The following is a 15688-nucleotide window of genomic DNA, read 5'->3' as shown; positions in this document are numbered from 1 at the left end:
TGGAAGGTGTCTGGGGTTCTGTTCTTACCCCCACAGCAGCTGCATGGAGCCAGAGCAGGACGCACGCGCTGTGCAGGGTGGCTTCCAGGTTGGAGTAGGGAGGGGAGAGTAGGGGCACCCTGGGTCCTGAGGAAGTCCCTAGTCCTCATCCCAGACTCAGCTTGGGTTTTGGGATGAGGAAGGGACCCCACCCCCCACAGGCCTCTCACCAAGACAAGGAGTCAAGAAGCTGTTTCTGCATTCCCAATGCTTCTGCTTTTATTTGGAAAGGACGTTCACCAGCAGTGGTTCCAATCGCTCTTGGGCATTTTTCTCCTCTCCTCTCTTTCCTGTGTGTGTGTGTGGATTCTGGGGTCTATTTTAATTAACATTAAACACCTGTAGGAAAATCACTTGACAGCCACGATAAAAGGGAAGTCTGAATGAGGGCCTTTGGATTCATGAAGATCTTTAAAGGGAAAGAGAAATAAGGCTAGGGAGGGTGTAGGTAAGTTTTAGGATAAGTAAAGTGTAAAATATATATCACCATCTTAGAAGCGGGTTTTTGGGTTTGCTTTCTCCCCCTGCTTTATTGGGGAGGACTTGCCATTGCTTTTATCAAGTGTTTGCTAGCCATGGATGCCAACTAATTTCTTCAATTGAAGGACGGAGAGTCATGTCTGGTTCCAGGAGCCGCTTGAGCAGGTCCTGGCATTCGGCCGAGATGCCCAGATGGGTAGGGAAGGACACCCCCTTCTGCTGCTGCCACAGCATCTTGGGGATGTCTGTGTCATCAAAAGGTAGGCTGGCACAGAGCATGACATACAGGACCACGCCCATGCTCCAGACGTCACCCTTCTTACTGTCGTGAGGAATACCCTGCAGCACCTCAGGGGCGGCATAGGCTGTGCTGCCACAGAAGGTCTGGCTCAGCTCCCGGCGTGACTTAGGCAGCACCTTGGCAAAGCCAAAGTCAGTCAGCTTCAGGTTGAAGCCCTGCAACAAGGCGTTCTCACATTTGAGGTCCCGGTGGGCCACGCCACAGCCATGGCAGTAGCGAATGGCCTCAACCATCTGACGGAAGAGGGCCTTGGCCCGGCTTTCGGGCAGCGGCCCCCCATTCAGCACACAGTCAAAGACGTCTCCTCCCTCAGCCAGCTCCATCACCAGGTAGATTTTCCCATCAGCAGATTCCAGCATCTCATACACCCGGATGATGTTTTTGTGGTCCAGGGTACGGACAATCTGGAGCTCCCGAGGCAGAAATCTCTGGATAAATTCTGAGAAAACAAGGATAGAGATGGGGTATCAAGTCCAGAAGGGCCTAATTCCTCATTCTTGTTTCCTGCTTTCCAACTTCTGCCTGCCTGCCTGCCTGCCTGCCTGTCCACCCCAGCTGGGTCTTGTTGCTTGGCTCTCATTAAGGGTCTTAAATGTGTCTAACTGCTTGCACTTTGTAAAGAATGTTTATCTCTACTATTCTTGTAGTTAATATGTAGTTCAATGGAACTACTCCCTGCCCACCTCAGGGACTGTTAAGAGCAACCCAACATCTCAGATGTCAAAGTGCTTTGGGGAATTTTAGACAAAGACATTGAATCTCAGTTACGGGGCCTGATTTGCCCACTGGGTGGTGAACCAGCCCCACCCACGCAGCCTCCTGACCCATAGTTCTTTCCATGAGTCCTGTCTTCCTCTGCCTGCCTTGGCTTCAGCTCCTGCCCTCTGCTAGCCCTGGCTGTGGCCTCTGCCCATCTCTTTTCCCCTCCTGGAATAGGAAAGGTGGACTCAGGTTCTGCCTCTGAAGATCCTTCACCTCCTGCCACTTTAACCTTGGGCTTTAGGAGGCATGATGCACTTAGACTCCCTGCATCATCTCTTCCCCACTGACCTACCCCAGAGCCGTATCTGGCCTGCTTGCTTTGGTTCCAGACTAAAGGCCAGGGAGGAACAATCCTGGCTGGAGGAAGGACCCACCCACCTCATACAGCCCTCCCTTCCAACACAGGGGCCCCAGCTCACCTTCTGGCCCTCCCATCTTGTCTATAATTTTAATTGCCACTTTTCTTTGGTGTTTTTTGGAAAATGCTTCTTTGACTTTTGAGTAGGTCCCTTCCCCAATGGTCTTGCCCAGCTGGTACCCATTGGAGAGCAGAAAGTCCTCCATGCTGTCTAGCGCCTCCTTCCTTCCTATCACCCTCTCAGCTCATGCTGCCTCCGAGAGGCAGCTCTACTCCACCATCGCCCTTGGCCCGCTTCTTTTCCCCCCAAGGACTTCATCCGCAGCCGCCCCCAGCGCTAGAACATTCTCCGACTGGACACAGCCGCGGGTGGTAGGGAGGGAGAGGGACAGACATTTTTAAACTGCGGCCCAATTGTGATGTAAATGCTGTGTGACCCTTGGCCAAAATGAGCAGTGCCCCTACCTGCCCTCACCACCATCACCAAACCCAGCACCGGTTAAGTCATGGCCGGCCCCCCCCCCGCCCCCGCCGCCAGGCAGTGAGTCGCGGTCCCGCCTCGGGATGTCTGCGTGCGGCCGGGAATGCCGGGCTCCTCTGCGTGGACGCCACCTCGCTGCGGGTTGCCCTGGCCGCCTGCTCCTCCATCGGGCCAAGAGCCCTCCAGCTCCCAGGCTCCCGCTCGCGCCAAGTGCCAGGGCTGCCCGGAGCGGCGGGGGTTCCTCGGCGGGAAGAACGGTCTCTGTGAGGTCAGCGCGCCACGGCCCGGGTCACAATGCAGCCCTCCCCCTCGACGCCCCGGCTCGGACGCGCCGCAGACACCTGCCCGGCTCCGCCCGGACCGGAGCGTCCTCCCGCGGCCAGGGCTCGGGCAGCTGCTTCCAGCCTGGGACCGGCCTCGGCCTCCCGCAGGTGAGCGACGGCCCAGGGGGCGGGCGCGGGGAGGGAGCGGCCGGCGGCCCTGGAGCGGCCTGACCGCCACTCCCCGCGCAGAGCGCCGCGGGTCCTGGACATGAGCGCTCAGGAGCCCCCGCAAGGTCGGAGATTCCCCATTGAGGCTGGAGACTCCCCTGGCCTTGCCGCCGCCCCCGAGTCCCAGGACAGCCCGGAGCCAGTAGCGACAGAGCACAACCCGGTCAGGTGAGCCCGGCGCCCACCCTCCTCGGTCCCCTCCGGCGGCCTGGACCCCCGCAGACTGCGGCGTGTGCCTCGAGCGCCCCCGGCCCCAACCTCGCCCAGTTGCTCCATGCCCCGCCCCCGTCCCACTCTCCATCCCCGGGGCCCCGGGTACAGTCCCCACATCCACACCCGGTCCTCAGGGGATCGCAGGTGCACTCCCCCTGACTCAGCGCCCCCTTCGCGCCCTGCCCTCCCCAGGCCGCTTCGACGCTGCCCCGGTTGCCACTGCCTGACCCTGCTGCACGTGCCCATCGACGTCTACCTGGCCATGGGCGGGAGCCCCCGGGCCCGCGCCACCTGAGTACGCTGAGCACAGCGGCTCCGCGGGAGCCGGGCGGGGACGAGGCCCGCCGCGGGCCACCACGCTGAGGTCGCGCGCGCCGAGCACGAGACAATGATGCACATTTTAAAATAAAAGAATGATGCACATTTTAATAAAGCACAGCATAAACTGTTCTTTCCACTTCGGGCTGGCCGTGTGTATCTATCCGTCGGACCGGGCCCGCCGGCTGCTCCGCCCACCCAGGAACACTGTCCTTCCCACCGCCTCTTCTCCAGGACGCAGCTCTGGGGACCCGCCCTGCCAGGTCCGCCTTCCTCTCGCCCGGCGCCCCGCCCCACTCCCTTCCCATCTCGCGCAGTCTTTCCCCTCGCCCCCGCCCTCATCGTCTCCCGAGGCGGCTTCTTCGGTTCTTCAGTGAAATCCACTTTACTGCGCTAGGCCCAGGAGCCCTGGTGGCGCAGCGGTTAAGTGCTAGGCTGTTAACCAAAAATCTGGCGGTTCGAACCCACCAGCCACTCCGCAGGAGAAGACGTGGCAGCCTGCTTCCGTCCTGTAGGGTTGCTGAGTCGGAATGGACTCACGGCAATGGGTGGGTGCGGGACGCTGGGGACCCAGAGAAGCTTGGGACTGGAGGGGGATGGGGGGAATCAAAGTCGACTCCTAATAAAGGGAATGGCCAGCCATACCAGGCCTATTTAATTCCCCCAGGCTGGAATTAGGTTCTGCCACTTGCTATTTTGTGACCCTGGACATCACTGACTTTGTCTGCCCCAGTTCATCTTGAGCCTTGGTTTCTCCCATGGTGGCAGCACCACATAAAAAGATTGGGAAAGAAGTCTTTGAAAAACTAGTTTCTTAACAAGTGAGGGAACTTGACAGGTGAGGGAACTGTGCCTTGCCTGGGGTCCTTCAGATGATAGATGTTCTCACTGCCCTCAGAAAGATGGAATGCCCTAATCCATTCATTAAAAAAACAAAAATAAACCCATTACCGTCGAATGGATTCCCACTTAAGTGACCCTAAAGGATGAAGTAAAACTGCCCCACTGGATTTCCAAGGCTATAAATCTTTCACCTCTTTCTCCTGTGGAGCTTGGGGGGGTTGAATTGCCGACCTTTCAGTTAACAGCCCAGCACTTAACCACTTCACCACCAGGGCTCCTTTTTAATCCATCCATAGGAGGGCTCCAGTACTCACAGGCTGTGTGGGAGTGGTAACAAGCTGAATGAGCATCAACCACTTTCCACTTTTGCTTTAATAAGCTTGTATCATTTTTATTTAAAAAAAATAATGATCATACAGGCTCACTTTTCTTACCTGTTGCTGTCAAGTCGATTCCGACTTTTATTGATTAATTTTATTGGTGAAGGACCAGCAACATGTCCTTCTGTTATACATAAGGTCATTATGAGTCAGAGTCGATCCGACCATGGCAACTAATAATTATTTTTATATTGGAAAAAATTTATATATGTGTCCCCTGAGCTCTAAGTTCAACCAACCCAACGCTCCTCTCCTAATCCATGTGGGCAGAAGTCCAAGCTCTCCCTAAAGCACTTCAGAATTCCTGGACCCCCCAAAAGGCGTAGCCTTCTAGATTTCCACATAAAATGCTCTCCCAGACAGTTCCAGTGTAGGAGGCCTACTGAAAGAGGGGAGGCTGCTTGCCAAAAAAAGGGGTCGACTCCGAAGTAAGGACTTAGATTTGACTGTTCAGCCTCTTGGTTCTTTAGATTTCTTGGGTCCTGAAAGCCCCTCCACGCCTGCCATTCCCCTTCACTGGGAGAGTCCCCAGCTTTAGACCATAGCGCTAGCTCCTGTCTCCTCTTTCCCTTCACTCCTCTCATCCTCTACTCTTTACCTTCAGACTCTCCGTTTTTCTCCCTATTAAGTGGAGTGATCCAGCTCTTTCCATCCCCAACACCAAACACCACTGCAGGCCCTACTCAGCCTAATGGCATATGCTGCTGCTGTCCAGAACAAAAGAGCTTCCTTCCCCATAAACAGTGCTCAGCCTCCTTAGGAGGCTGTTGTAATTTTTAAAAATTGGCCACTGTGTTGGTAAGGTCTCTCCATTGCAAGCAACAGAAGCTAGCTTAAGCAAAAAAGGAAGGCATAGGTGCAGATGTCTGCGAAGTATATTAATATGGACATTAATCATGGGATTTAAGGAAGAACTGTAGGGACCAGGGCATCCATTGGACTAAAATCAAGCATTCAGCTTCACCAGGACTACCCCGTTTTTCCCCTCTTTTCTGGGGATTATCTCTTCTGGGCAGGGAACAGGACTGAGGGAGCTTAGAAACCCCAGGGAGGAAGAGTTGCTTTCTCCCAGCCTTAGTATACCTATCCCTGGGAAGGACAGTGATTGGCCCTTCTTCAATCACATGTACACCCCTTGGCCCAGTCAGAAATAGGAAACTATAACTGATCAACCAGGTGGCCTACAGGCAGGCTACCCGTGAGGTGGAAGCACTGCCAGGTGATTGACAGCATCACCAGAAAATAGTGAGTAGAGATGGAGAAACATTCCAAAAGGGGGGCCAGGGTGATGACTCTATACTATGGCATGAGAAGCCTTTGACAGTCTGAACAGGAGTCAAGACACAGGGTTCTAGTTCAGGCTTTGTCCCTAATCAGTCAACACCTGTCTGCCAGGCAAGTCTGCTCAGGGTGATTCAGCAGTGAACTTGACAGGTGAACTTGACAGACACCGGCCTTGTCCTCATGGACCTCACATTTGCCTGGTGGGAGGCCTCAGGCAAATCCCTTTTCTCTGGCCCATTTCCTCAGTGATTAAAAAAAAAAAGACACCAGGTCTTCATGGACCTGGCCAACTCCAAAATGTTGGATCCTTCCCATTCTCCATTTTCTGTCTTCTCAACCCTACTTTACTTTAAAAAACATTTATTGTCCCCTCCCACAGGTTTGGTGTGTGAGGGATGCAAAGATTCCAGACACAGATCTTGCCAGTGGGCCAGACTCTGGGGCTAGTTAACTCTAGAATATCCATGGGCAAGGTGAAAGAGCATTCCAGGTGGAGGGAACATTGTGTGCAAAGGCCCTGAAGCAGGAAAGTAGAGGGTTAGTTCAAGCAATTTAATTCAATCAACTTTCACCAACACTTATCTGGGTCAGTCCAAGTACTTGGAACCCAGGCCTGAATTTGACATCACTTGCCCTTGCAGAGCTCAGAATCAGGGGATCCGGGACAGGTTAACAGAAGAGAAGCTAGATTGGGGAGGCCTTCGACTACCAGGTTAAGGAGTCTGAACATTGTTCTGTAGGCAACAGGGAGTGTGTGACAGGCTCCAGCCTGGGGTGTTTCACTCTCCTTTCTTCTCCCCCACTTCCATTCTGTTCTCTGTTTCTTCTTCCTCCTTCCCCCTAGCAAAGCCACTGCCCTGAGCTCTAGTCCTGAGTTCAAGCTCTGACTCTGCTATTTACTAGCAGTGCAACCTTGGACAACTTACTTAGCTTCTCTGAGCCTCCATTTCCACATCTGTAAAATGGAGTTAGTGCCACCTGCCGGAGGGTTTTAGTAAGGTCGCACCAGGCAGGAACCTCATGCAGGCAGCACTTGATGAGCAAGAAAGGCTGTTGCTTCTGCTCCTGCCTTTGACTTCAAGGGGCAGTAGAGAGCCAGACAACCAAGGACACTGTTACCAAGGGGCTGGGTGATGTCCACCCCTGGAGGGAGCTGGGAAAACCCCTCTTGCCTCCCTCTACCAACTTCCAGGCAGTTCCTCTCAGAAGCTTAGAGGGGAGGGGGTATGGGGGGTGACGACACCATTTCAAGAGAATTCCCAGGTGGGAAAGGTAGAGCTGCCTCCCTTGCCTTGGAGGGTAAAGCTGTCCCCTAGACCCCGAAGCAGGACCCCCAGATCCCAGCCTCCTTCCCTGGGCCTACAGAATGGAGAAGGGTCTGGGGAAAGGGGGATACTCTACTCATTGCCTTCCCCAACTTCTCTCTCAGATGCCTTATTAGCCAGCCCCTCCTCTAAGGGACCCCCTTTTAGAAGGAGGGGGCGAAGTACAGATGGACCCCCCCCCAGGTTACCGTGGAGATGGCAGGAAAAGGGTTGCTGCATCACCATGGCAACAACTGACGTAAGCGCTACCCTTTCCTATTGCTCGATATGAGACGGGGGAAGCAGCCACCCCATCCACAAGCATATCTCCCACAAAGCCTCTTCCTCTTAATGAGCCAATCAACGAGGGGGTCGACAGGCTTAATATAGCACACGAGTTAAAAGCACAGACTCTGATGTCAGACAACTATGGTTCAAATCCTGGCTCTGTCTCGTCCTAGTTGTGTGAATTTGAGCAAGTTCCTTAACTCCTAAGTCTCATATGTACAATGGGGATAAATAAACTTCGAGCCTGTAAGGGTTACTGTGAGGATTACATCAGCTAATGCAGGTAATAGGTTGAGGAGCCTGCTCACGTCAAGTGCACAATTGATGTTGAAACTGTCAAGAATCCTGTTCACCACCTTGGGACTTGTCAGGGGAGTGTGGTCCTTCAAATATAGATTCACAGCCTCCAGATGGCCACCAGGACTCCAAGAACTCGCCCCCACGGTTTGAGCATCTCAGGATTTGAGGGTCTCAGGGTAGAGCCAGTGACAGTGGAATTTCCAGGCTCTGCGGAAACCCTAGATGCCACTTTCCCTGAAACCCCATCACATCCGGACTCTGACCCAACTTCCCCTTTCTCCTCTTCTGTGCCTCCTCCCAGGCTTTCTGAGCAGCCTTCTGCCTCTAGAGCCTCTATTTGCTCTCTTTAGGATAAAGGATGGATGAGGGACCATGGGAAGACATCAGACAACTGACTCCAGTAGGATAGTGGATTGGACACCAAAGGGATATGGGTGTCCAGGTCCCAGTTGCCTTCTCCTCACTCGTCCTTGGGGTAGGGTACTGCAGTCATTCTCATTTCCTTCCTCTTCTCCAACCCCTAACCCAGATGGCCACAGTCCCTTCTGCCCCAATGCCACTGCCACCACTCTGAACCGGAGCCATATCACTACTAATCCGGATTACTCCAGCAGCCCCAAACTGGTTCCCCTGCTTCCTTCCTCTCTTGGTTCCTCCATTCCAGAATTATTTTATAAAGGCCTCAAGCCCAGCTGTGTCACTTTCCTATTTAAATCTCATCAATGGCTTCTTCACATCACTTGTGGGATAAAATCCAAAATGGCTGACAAGGCCCTGTGGGGTCTGGCCTCGGGCCACTCCTTCCCTTGAGCTCTCCAGCCACATCAGTAACCTCTCAGTTCCTGGCAAAACATTCTTCCCACCTTTAAGCACACTGCTCTTTCTGCCTGGAATAACTTTCCTCCTAATCCCACTCACCCCTCAGATCTCCACCAATCATAACTTCTCAAAGAGGTCTCCCCTCACCATCCACCTGGCCGCGCACCCATCTATCTCCTCCCACGGCACCCGTTTCTCCCACTGTGTTGCCCCCCCCCACACTTATTATCTATTTCCTGTTCCCTGTTTAATGCATGTCTCCCCCCTCACAGTGTGAAGTCCCTTAGGGCAGGGGCTGTCACATTCATCCTAACATCCCCAGGGCCTAGCACAGGAGCGCTCAGGAGTTCGTAGGATGTCTGTGAATTGGACTAACTAGTGAATGACTGCTTGAGAAATCTACAGAGGAGAGCCCCAATGCTGTGAGAAGGAATAGCAAAGCCACTGGCCTGGCTGGAAGTCGGAGATGGCTTCCCTAATGAATGACACTTAACTGAAGGATGAGAGGCAGTTATCCAGGCAAAGACACAGGAGTGACAAAGGTCCCTGGCTTTGGGATTGGTATGTGCCACAAGTGAACTTAGTACTGAAGACACTGTGCAGAGGACACACACGGCTGCTCTGTGAAAGACACTGTGCAGGGGATCGAGAGTGGCAGCAGGGAGATGAGGAGCCAGGAGGCTGTTGCTACCTCCTAGGCAGAAGGTGAGGGGGCCTTGGACACCAACTGTTGGCAGCAGGGGTAGAGAGAAGCTATGGGATTATATAGGTATGTCCTGGAGAGGGAATCGACTGGATCTGATAGCTGTTTGAATATGAAAAGGGAGAGAGGGCAGGGTCAAGAACCAAGCCCAGATTTGTGCTTCAGGAGACTGGGTAAATGACTGCAATGAGGAACATGGGAGGAAAGGCAGGTGTGGGACACCTATCCTGTAAGGTGGGACATCAGGGAAAGGTATCCACGAGGTAGGTGTGGGCAGGAGGGAGAAGTCTGGGCTCAGAAAAAAGAAGTGAGCCTCTGGCACTGAGTGGACACAGATGAGAGTCCCCTGGGACCGTGGTGAAGGCAGTGAGCACACAATGAGAAATTTGTCATGAAGCAGCACCCAGTAAGACAGCAAGAAAACCAAGAGTGCTGTGTCCAGAAAAGCTAGGGCAAAAATGTATTTCAAAGGCAGCTACTGCTAAAGAGTCAAGTCAGACAAGGACTTGCAAGCATCCCTTAGATTTAGCAGCAAGAAGAGGTCAGCGGTGACCTTGACAAGAGCTGTTCCCGTGAAATGGGGTGGGGGGGGAGCAGACTACAAGGGTTGAGTGAGAAGTGGAAACAGCGTGTGTACACAACCCTTTCAAGAATGTTGGCTGGGAAGGGGGAGCTGGAGAAGGCTCTGGGGTTGAGGGAGAGCTTTCCTTTTTTTCAAAGATAGCAAAGACTAGAGCCTGTTTGTCTGCTGATGGGAAGGAGCCAGTAGGGAGGAAGAGGTTGAAGATATGGAAAAGAGGACTAAAGGAAGGAGGTTCCCCCAGGAGAGAAAAAGGGAGAGTAAATCCCTATATATGGCTGCACAATTGGGGCAGGGGGGGCAAGTTAGGGCCTGTAGCGGGCTCTGTGGGCTCGGAACAGCTGCCCACTCAACTGGCAGCCAGTGTGAGTCACTGGCAGGGGGGCGAATAACCCACACTGGCAGCATGGGAAAGGGAGCCAGGCCAGCTCATTCCTTAGGATCCCCAGGGGGTGGAGGGCAGGGCCCAGCCTGGAGTCAGAGCCCCAGCCCTGAACCCTACACTCTGAGCATGACAAGAGCACAAAAGGGCTTCTCACCCCTTGTAGGGGCAGGCAGAGTAGTAGGAAGCCTGGGTTTTATCTCTGGCTTTTCTCTACTCCTCTCTGAACATCAGTTTCCCCTTCTGCAAAAAGAGTGGGTTGAACCAGATCAAGGGCTTTTAACGTTCTTTGGGGTTAAGGGCCCTTTCCAGATTCTATTTAGATATAGATGTGTGTGTGTGGGTGCTATGTGCAGAGAGTTTAGAGGGTCCTTTAGCCCCAGAAGCACATCCGTGGCCCCCTGATAAGAACTGAACGCAGTTGGCTGAGGACCCTTCTGGCTCTGACATTTAGAGCTCCCCCTGAACAATGGAAAAGGCTCTCAGAAGGCATGTGGGGGGAAGAGGTGAGAGTGCTCCTAAACCGGAGAGCACAGAGGCCTTTTTAGGTGTGGGTTCCGCCTGAACACACGATCAGGGGGGTGTGAGCAGAAGCTGGAGGCCCTGGGTGAGATGAGGGTTTCTCAGTGGGCAGCTGACCTTCCTGATCACGGCCCCCTCTTGGCAGCCTCCGTCAGTCCAAGTCCTCAGGGGTCTTCAGATCCGGTGGCTGGCCTTCCCCGACTAAAGCGGCGGTGGGGGTAGACCACTGACTAGACCACGCCTAAGGGGCCAGATCTGGTCCACCCCCTCTGCCAGCTAACACCTCCTGCTAAAAACAGTCGGCCCGAAGGGACTATGGGCTTTCAGGCCTCCCCCTCCATGTCCGGGCAGGTATTAAAGAGGCCGAGGCCGGGCCAGGCGGGCCGGACATCATGCTATTCACCGAGACTGCCCACTTCGTGGTGAATTTTCTTCTGTCCCGGTGAGGGGGCCTCGGGGCTGGGCGCGGGCGGGATAAAGGGCCTAGGCCCGGCGGCTGGGGAGGAGGAGCCCAGGTTCTTGGGGAGGCTCGGGTGGGGAACTCTGATCCCCCTCCACGTCCCTCTAAATCAGCCAGAAGCCTCGTCCGATCCAAGGCGCCCCCTCCTCCGCGCCCGCCGTGCCCTCCTGGGGTGACCACTGCCCGCCCACCCACCCGCAGGCGGCCCCGAGCCACGCCCCCGCACCGCCTGGGCCAGGAGCTGTGTTTCCGGGGCTGCCGGGGCCTGGCACTGCCCGCACCCGCCGCCCGCCGCAGCAGGGGCGACTACTGGCTGAGCCGGCAGCGCCGCCGCCCGCCGGGAGCTGCCTGGCGCTGGCCCACCCGCAGCCTCCTGCTGCTGCCGGGGACCACCGGCCTGGCGGACGTGCTCTCGGCGCGCTGGCCCAGCCGCTACGGCGTGCGCCCGCCTCACGTGAGCTCGCGGGCGGGGCGGCGGCCCTGAGGAGAGGACGGGCGGGCCTGTTGGGAGGGCGTGGTCTGAAGAAGGGGCGGACCCGCAGGGCCCGGGACCGGCCAGGGGTTGGAGAGGGTGGGCCTGACGATGCCTGGGAGCCAGGGGAGGAGGTGGAGTTGGGAGGGAAGGGCGGGGCCTCAGGGCGATGGGGCGCGGGGAGGGGGCGGGGCGATAAGGAGGGGGTGGGCGTAGAATTGGAGGGAGAGTGAGTCTGCCCGCCCAATGTTCTTTCTCTTCAGGTGGAAGCACCGGTGGCAGGACGTTAACTACCAATTCCTAGGCAAGAGGAAGAGACGTCTAGTGCCCCTGCGCCCGTGAGAGCCGGCGAGGGGCGGGACCAAAAGTGGGCGCGGCTCATGGGGCGGGGCGCGGCTGACGGGGCGGGGCTTCGTGGAGCGGCGGGTCGTGGGGCGTGGCTTAACTGGAGCTGTGGGGGAAGGGCGAGGCCTGAGCGCGAGCTCGGTCCGCGGCGGCCGCGTCTGCTTCCCAGGCGTGGGGACCCACCGGGGTTGAGCCGCAATAGCAGGGGTCCCGCGGGCCGGCGGTGGATCTTTTACCCTTTCCCTTCTGGGACCACCACGAACCTATTTTTAAAAATATTGACAGATTTGACTATGTTAAAAATTTTATTCATCAGAAGGAAACGCTGGTGGCGTAGTGGTTAAGTGCTACCGATGCTAACCAAAGGGTTGGCAGTTCGAATCCGCCAGGCGCTCCTTGGAAACTCTATGGGGCAGTTTTACTCTGTCCTATAGGGTCGCTATGAGTCGGAATCGACCGACGGCACTGGGTTTTTGGTTATTCATCAGACGACACCTAAACAACAGTCACAAACAGGTCTCCTCAAACATGTTAATGCCAGCTTTGTATCCAGGAGTACAGGGACCAGAATATGTCGTCCCCGGCCTAGTGGTGAAGCCGAATGACTGAAGGAAAGAAGACTCAGGGTGGGCCTGAAGGGCAAGGTCGAGACCATCACCCTGTGTGCATCTGGGTGTTCTTCCCGTTTTTGTGCGTCTCTGAATGTCTGTATCCACCTCTAAGCATCGCTGTTTCTCTGTGTATCCCTCTGTCTCTGGTCTCTGTGTCCATTTATTTATTCAACAAATACTTATCAAAGACTTATTTCAGTGGCTTGTGCCAGGTTAATACACTCAGTCAGTCACTGGGTTCACATTAAGGAAATAAACCCTGGTGGTACCTGCCTCATGGAGCTTACACTCTAGTTGGGAAACAAACAATAAAAAGGGGTCAGAGATAGCAAGTGTGCTTTATATGGGGTGTGCAGGGATCTCATCTTGTTTGAGATCTGTCTTCAGTGCCTACAGCAGTACCTGACGCAGAGTTATTGCTGTTGTTAGGTGCCATGGAGTGGATTTTGACTCATAGCAATCCCAAGTGGCCAGATCACCAGCTCTTTCTCCTGCACAGCTGCTGGGTGGGTTCGAACCACTAGCCTTTCTGTTAGCAGTCGAGTGCTTAACCATTGTACCACGAGGGCTCCTGACACAGAGTCGACACTCAGTAAATGTGGAATGAATGCATAGGTTGGTCAGGAGGTACTCTCTGAGGAGATAACTCCTAAACGGAGTCTTGAAGGAAGAGGGGTCAACCGTTTCCAGACCCTGGTAAGAGTGTTCCAGGTGGAGGTAACAGCATATGTCAGGTTGCCCCTTGCCTCTCTGATTCATTCCTGTAGTCTCTCTGTTGCTGCGTCTCTACTTCTGTCTGTTGTTTTTGTGATCTTGGGAGCTGCGGGGCAGGTTTAAACAGGGCCCCTTCTCTGCAGGTGAGTTCACTCCTGAGCAGGCCAACTCTGGCCTAACCAGCCCATCCTGGCCTTACCCCTGGAAGCAACCCCCCACCCCAACCCCGCCCCAGGCCACATCAGTCCCACAACTTCTGGCTTCTTCCCAGGGCAGCAGCCTGGAAGTCCTTCTTCCAGTCTAACCACAGTTCCTGCTGAGGCATCCCCACTCTTTCCTCTCATTCTGACCAGGGGAGCAGAGGGAAGGAGATGCACTGTGCTGAGGCAACCACAGCGCAGTGCTTTCCTCTCATTCTGCCCTGGGGGCAGGGAGAAGGGAATGGACTGGTCCAACGGCAGGTCCTGTCTGGACAGAGTCCAGTTAAGACCAGACAGAGTGAGGGTGGCAAACTCCCTGCAGCCCCAGGGAGGCAAAGCTGAAAGGGGCAGAGAGAATCTCTCACCTTGGAAGTCTCTGTCACATCCAGTTTCTCATTTAATCCTTCAACACTCCATTTTACAAAGACTCAGGCAAACCTCACTTTATAGAAGCTCAGTCAGGCCCAGAGAGGAAAACAGTGACATAAATGGGACACAACCCAGGTCCTTTGATAAAATAATGACAACAGCAGTTAACATTTATTGCACACTTAATCTCTCCCAGATACTGAGCTAAAACTTTCTATGCATTTTCTTCTTTAATCTTCATCACAGCCCTATGAGGTGGGCACCATCGTTATTCCCGTTATCCTCAGACAAGGAGACCGAGGCTCAGAGCCCTTAAATGACTTCCCCAAGGGCACCTAGCTAGTTCACAGCAGGGCTGGTTTGAGCCCGGGCAGAGTGGCATGCTCAGCTACACTCACTGTGCCCCAGAGCTCCAGAAGAGTGTGACGGATGTCTGTTTTCCAGGGATTTGGGCGGATAAGTCTCCGGTTCATCCCATGATGATCCGAGGTGGATTTGTGCCAAGCCAGGGATGAGCAGGAAGATGGCCTGGGAGCCTGTGCGATCCAGCGTCCCCTTTCTGGGGATGAAGATTGTCCATCTTTGCCTTTTCTACTGGGGTCTCTGTGTTTCTGCTCCTTCCTCCCAAATAAAATGCTTTTGCCTCTCTCTGGTTCTGTTCACTTTTGGGGAGTGTTGGTCTCAGTTCTCCCCATTCACGTACCCAGAATTAGAGTGAACCCACGGGGCTGGGAGGGCATCTGGGGTACCCGCTGACCCTCCCGCTGCACCACTGCCACCCATGAACCCGACCAGTGAAGCAGGCTGGATGAACTAGACCTGGTCCTTGCTCTCCAGACGCTCCCAGTGCCATAAGAGAAAGACAGGGACATCGACCAGCTCGGTGAACATTAGTCTTTTTGGGCACAGTGGGTCCCATGGTGGGTCAGGAGGGGCCTCTTGAGCTGAATATTAACATGTGGGCAGGCACTGGGCAGGCGTACAAGAGGAGCAGCCTTCAGGCTGCGCAAGCAGCGTCAGAAGGGTTGGAGACTTTCAGGCTGAAATCATCATCTCTCCAGGGAACCAGGAGACTGGCAGCCAGGTGGGGCTCTGCTGAAACTGAGGATGGCTGGGGCTGGAGCTTCAAAGTCAGTGAAGGCCAGAACAAGGGGTTGGACATTTCCCAGGAGGAAGTGGGAGCCGTGGAATGGTTTAAAGCAAGCAGGGGAGGGAAACGATCCGACTTACGCATTTCAAAGATATTGCTTAAGAGAGAAATAAATCTCATTTCTGGGTGTAGACATCCTGACAAGTATTGCCGACCTGGGTAGGATATGTACAGCGGAATGATGTTAAGGAAGGACAAGGACAGGCCTTGGTAACTGGAGTGGGGGTGGGGAAGAAGGAGCAGTTGGATGACACCCAGGGGACAGTGGCCGAGGTAGGGTCCTGATGCTGAGGGCTGCACCCCAGGGTGGATTAACCAGTAAGCAGGGTACACGGGCTTACCTGTGTTTACTTAGTTGCTAATAGTGCACAATTTCAAAATCAAGATGTGGTGAAACCCGTATGAAATTGTGCACTACAGATTAGTATGTAAACACAGGTAAGCCTGTGTGTACCTTGCTTATTGGGTAATCCGCACCCCAGCACAGCCTGGCCCCATCACAGACTCTCCAGGCTTAGA

At 54.6% G+C, this 15688-nt stretch overlaps 2 protein-coding genes across 2 annotated transcripts; one reads left to right on the top strand and one right to left on the bottom strand.

Moving 5' to 3' along the window:
• Nucleotides 1-7: 7 nt before the first annotated feature.
• TSSK3 (testis specific serine kinase 3) lies at nt 8-2431 on the bottom strand. The gene is made up of 2 exons (XM_003415466.4): nt 2002-2431; nt 8-1259 (listed from the first exon to the last, which is right to left on the bottom strand). Exons 1-2 carry the CDS (start codon nt 2144-2146, stop codon nt 598-600), a joined length of 807 nt encoding a protein of 268 aa, XP_003415514.3. The 5' UTR covers nt 2147-2431; the 3' UTR covers nt 8-597.
• Nucleotides 2432-2715: 284 nt separating this feature from the next.
• FAM229A (family with sequence similarity 229 member A) lies at nt 2716-3440 on the top strand. Its single transcript, XM_003415465.3, has 3 exons — nt 2716-2852; nt 2934-3080; nt 3318-3440. The coding sequence occupies exons 1-3, from the start codon at nt 2716-2718 to the stop codon at nt 3418-3420; spliced, it is 387 nt and encodes a 128-aa protein (XP_003415513.1). The 3' UTR covers nt 3421-3440.
• The last annotated feature ends 12248 nt before the right edge of the window (nt 3441-15688 follow it).

Source organism: Loxodonta africana, chromosome 3 (assembly GCF_030014295.1).
Source record: "Loxodonta africana isolate mLoxAfr1 chromosome 3, mLoxAfr1.hap2, whole genome shotgun sequence".
NCBI classification, from domain to species: domain Eukaryota; kingdom Metazoa; phylum Chordata; class Mammalia; order Proboscidea; family Elephantidae; genus Loxodonta; species Loxodonta africana.
The sequence above is the reverse complement of the archived record's forward strand: the minus strand, read 5'-3'. Positions and strand labels throughout refer to the sequence as shown.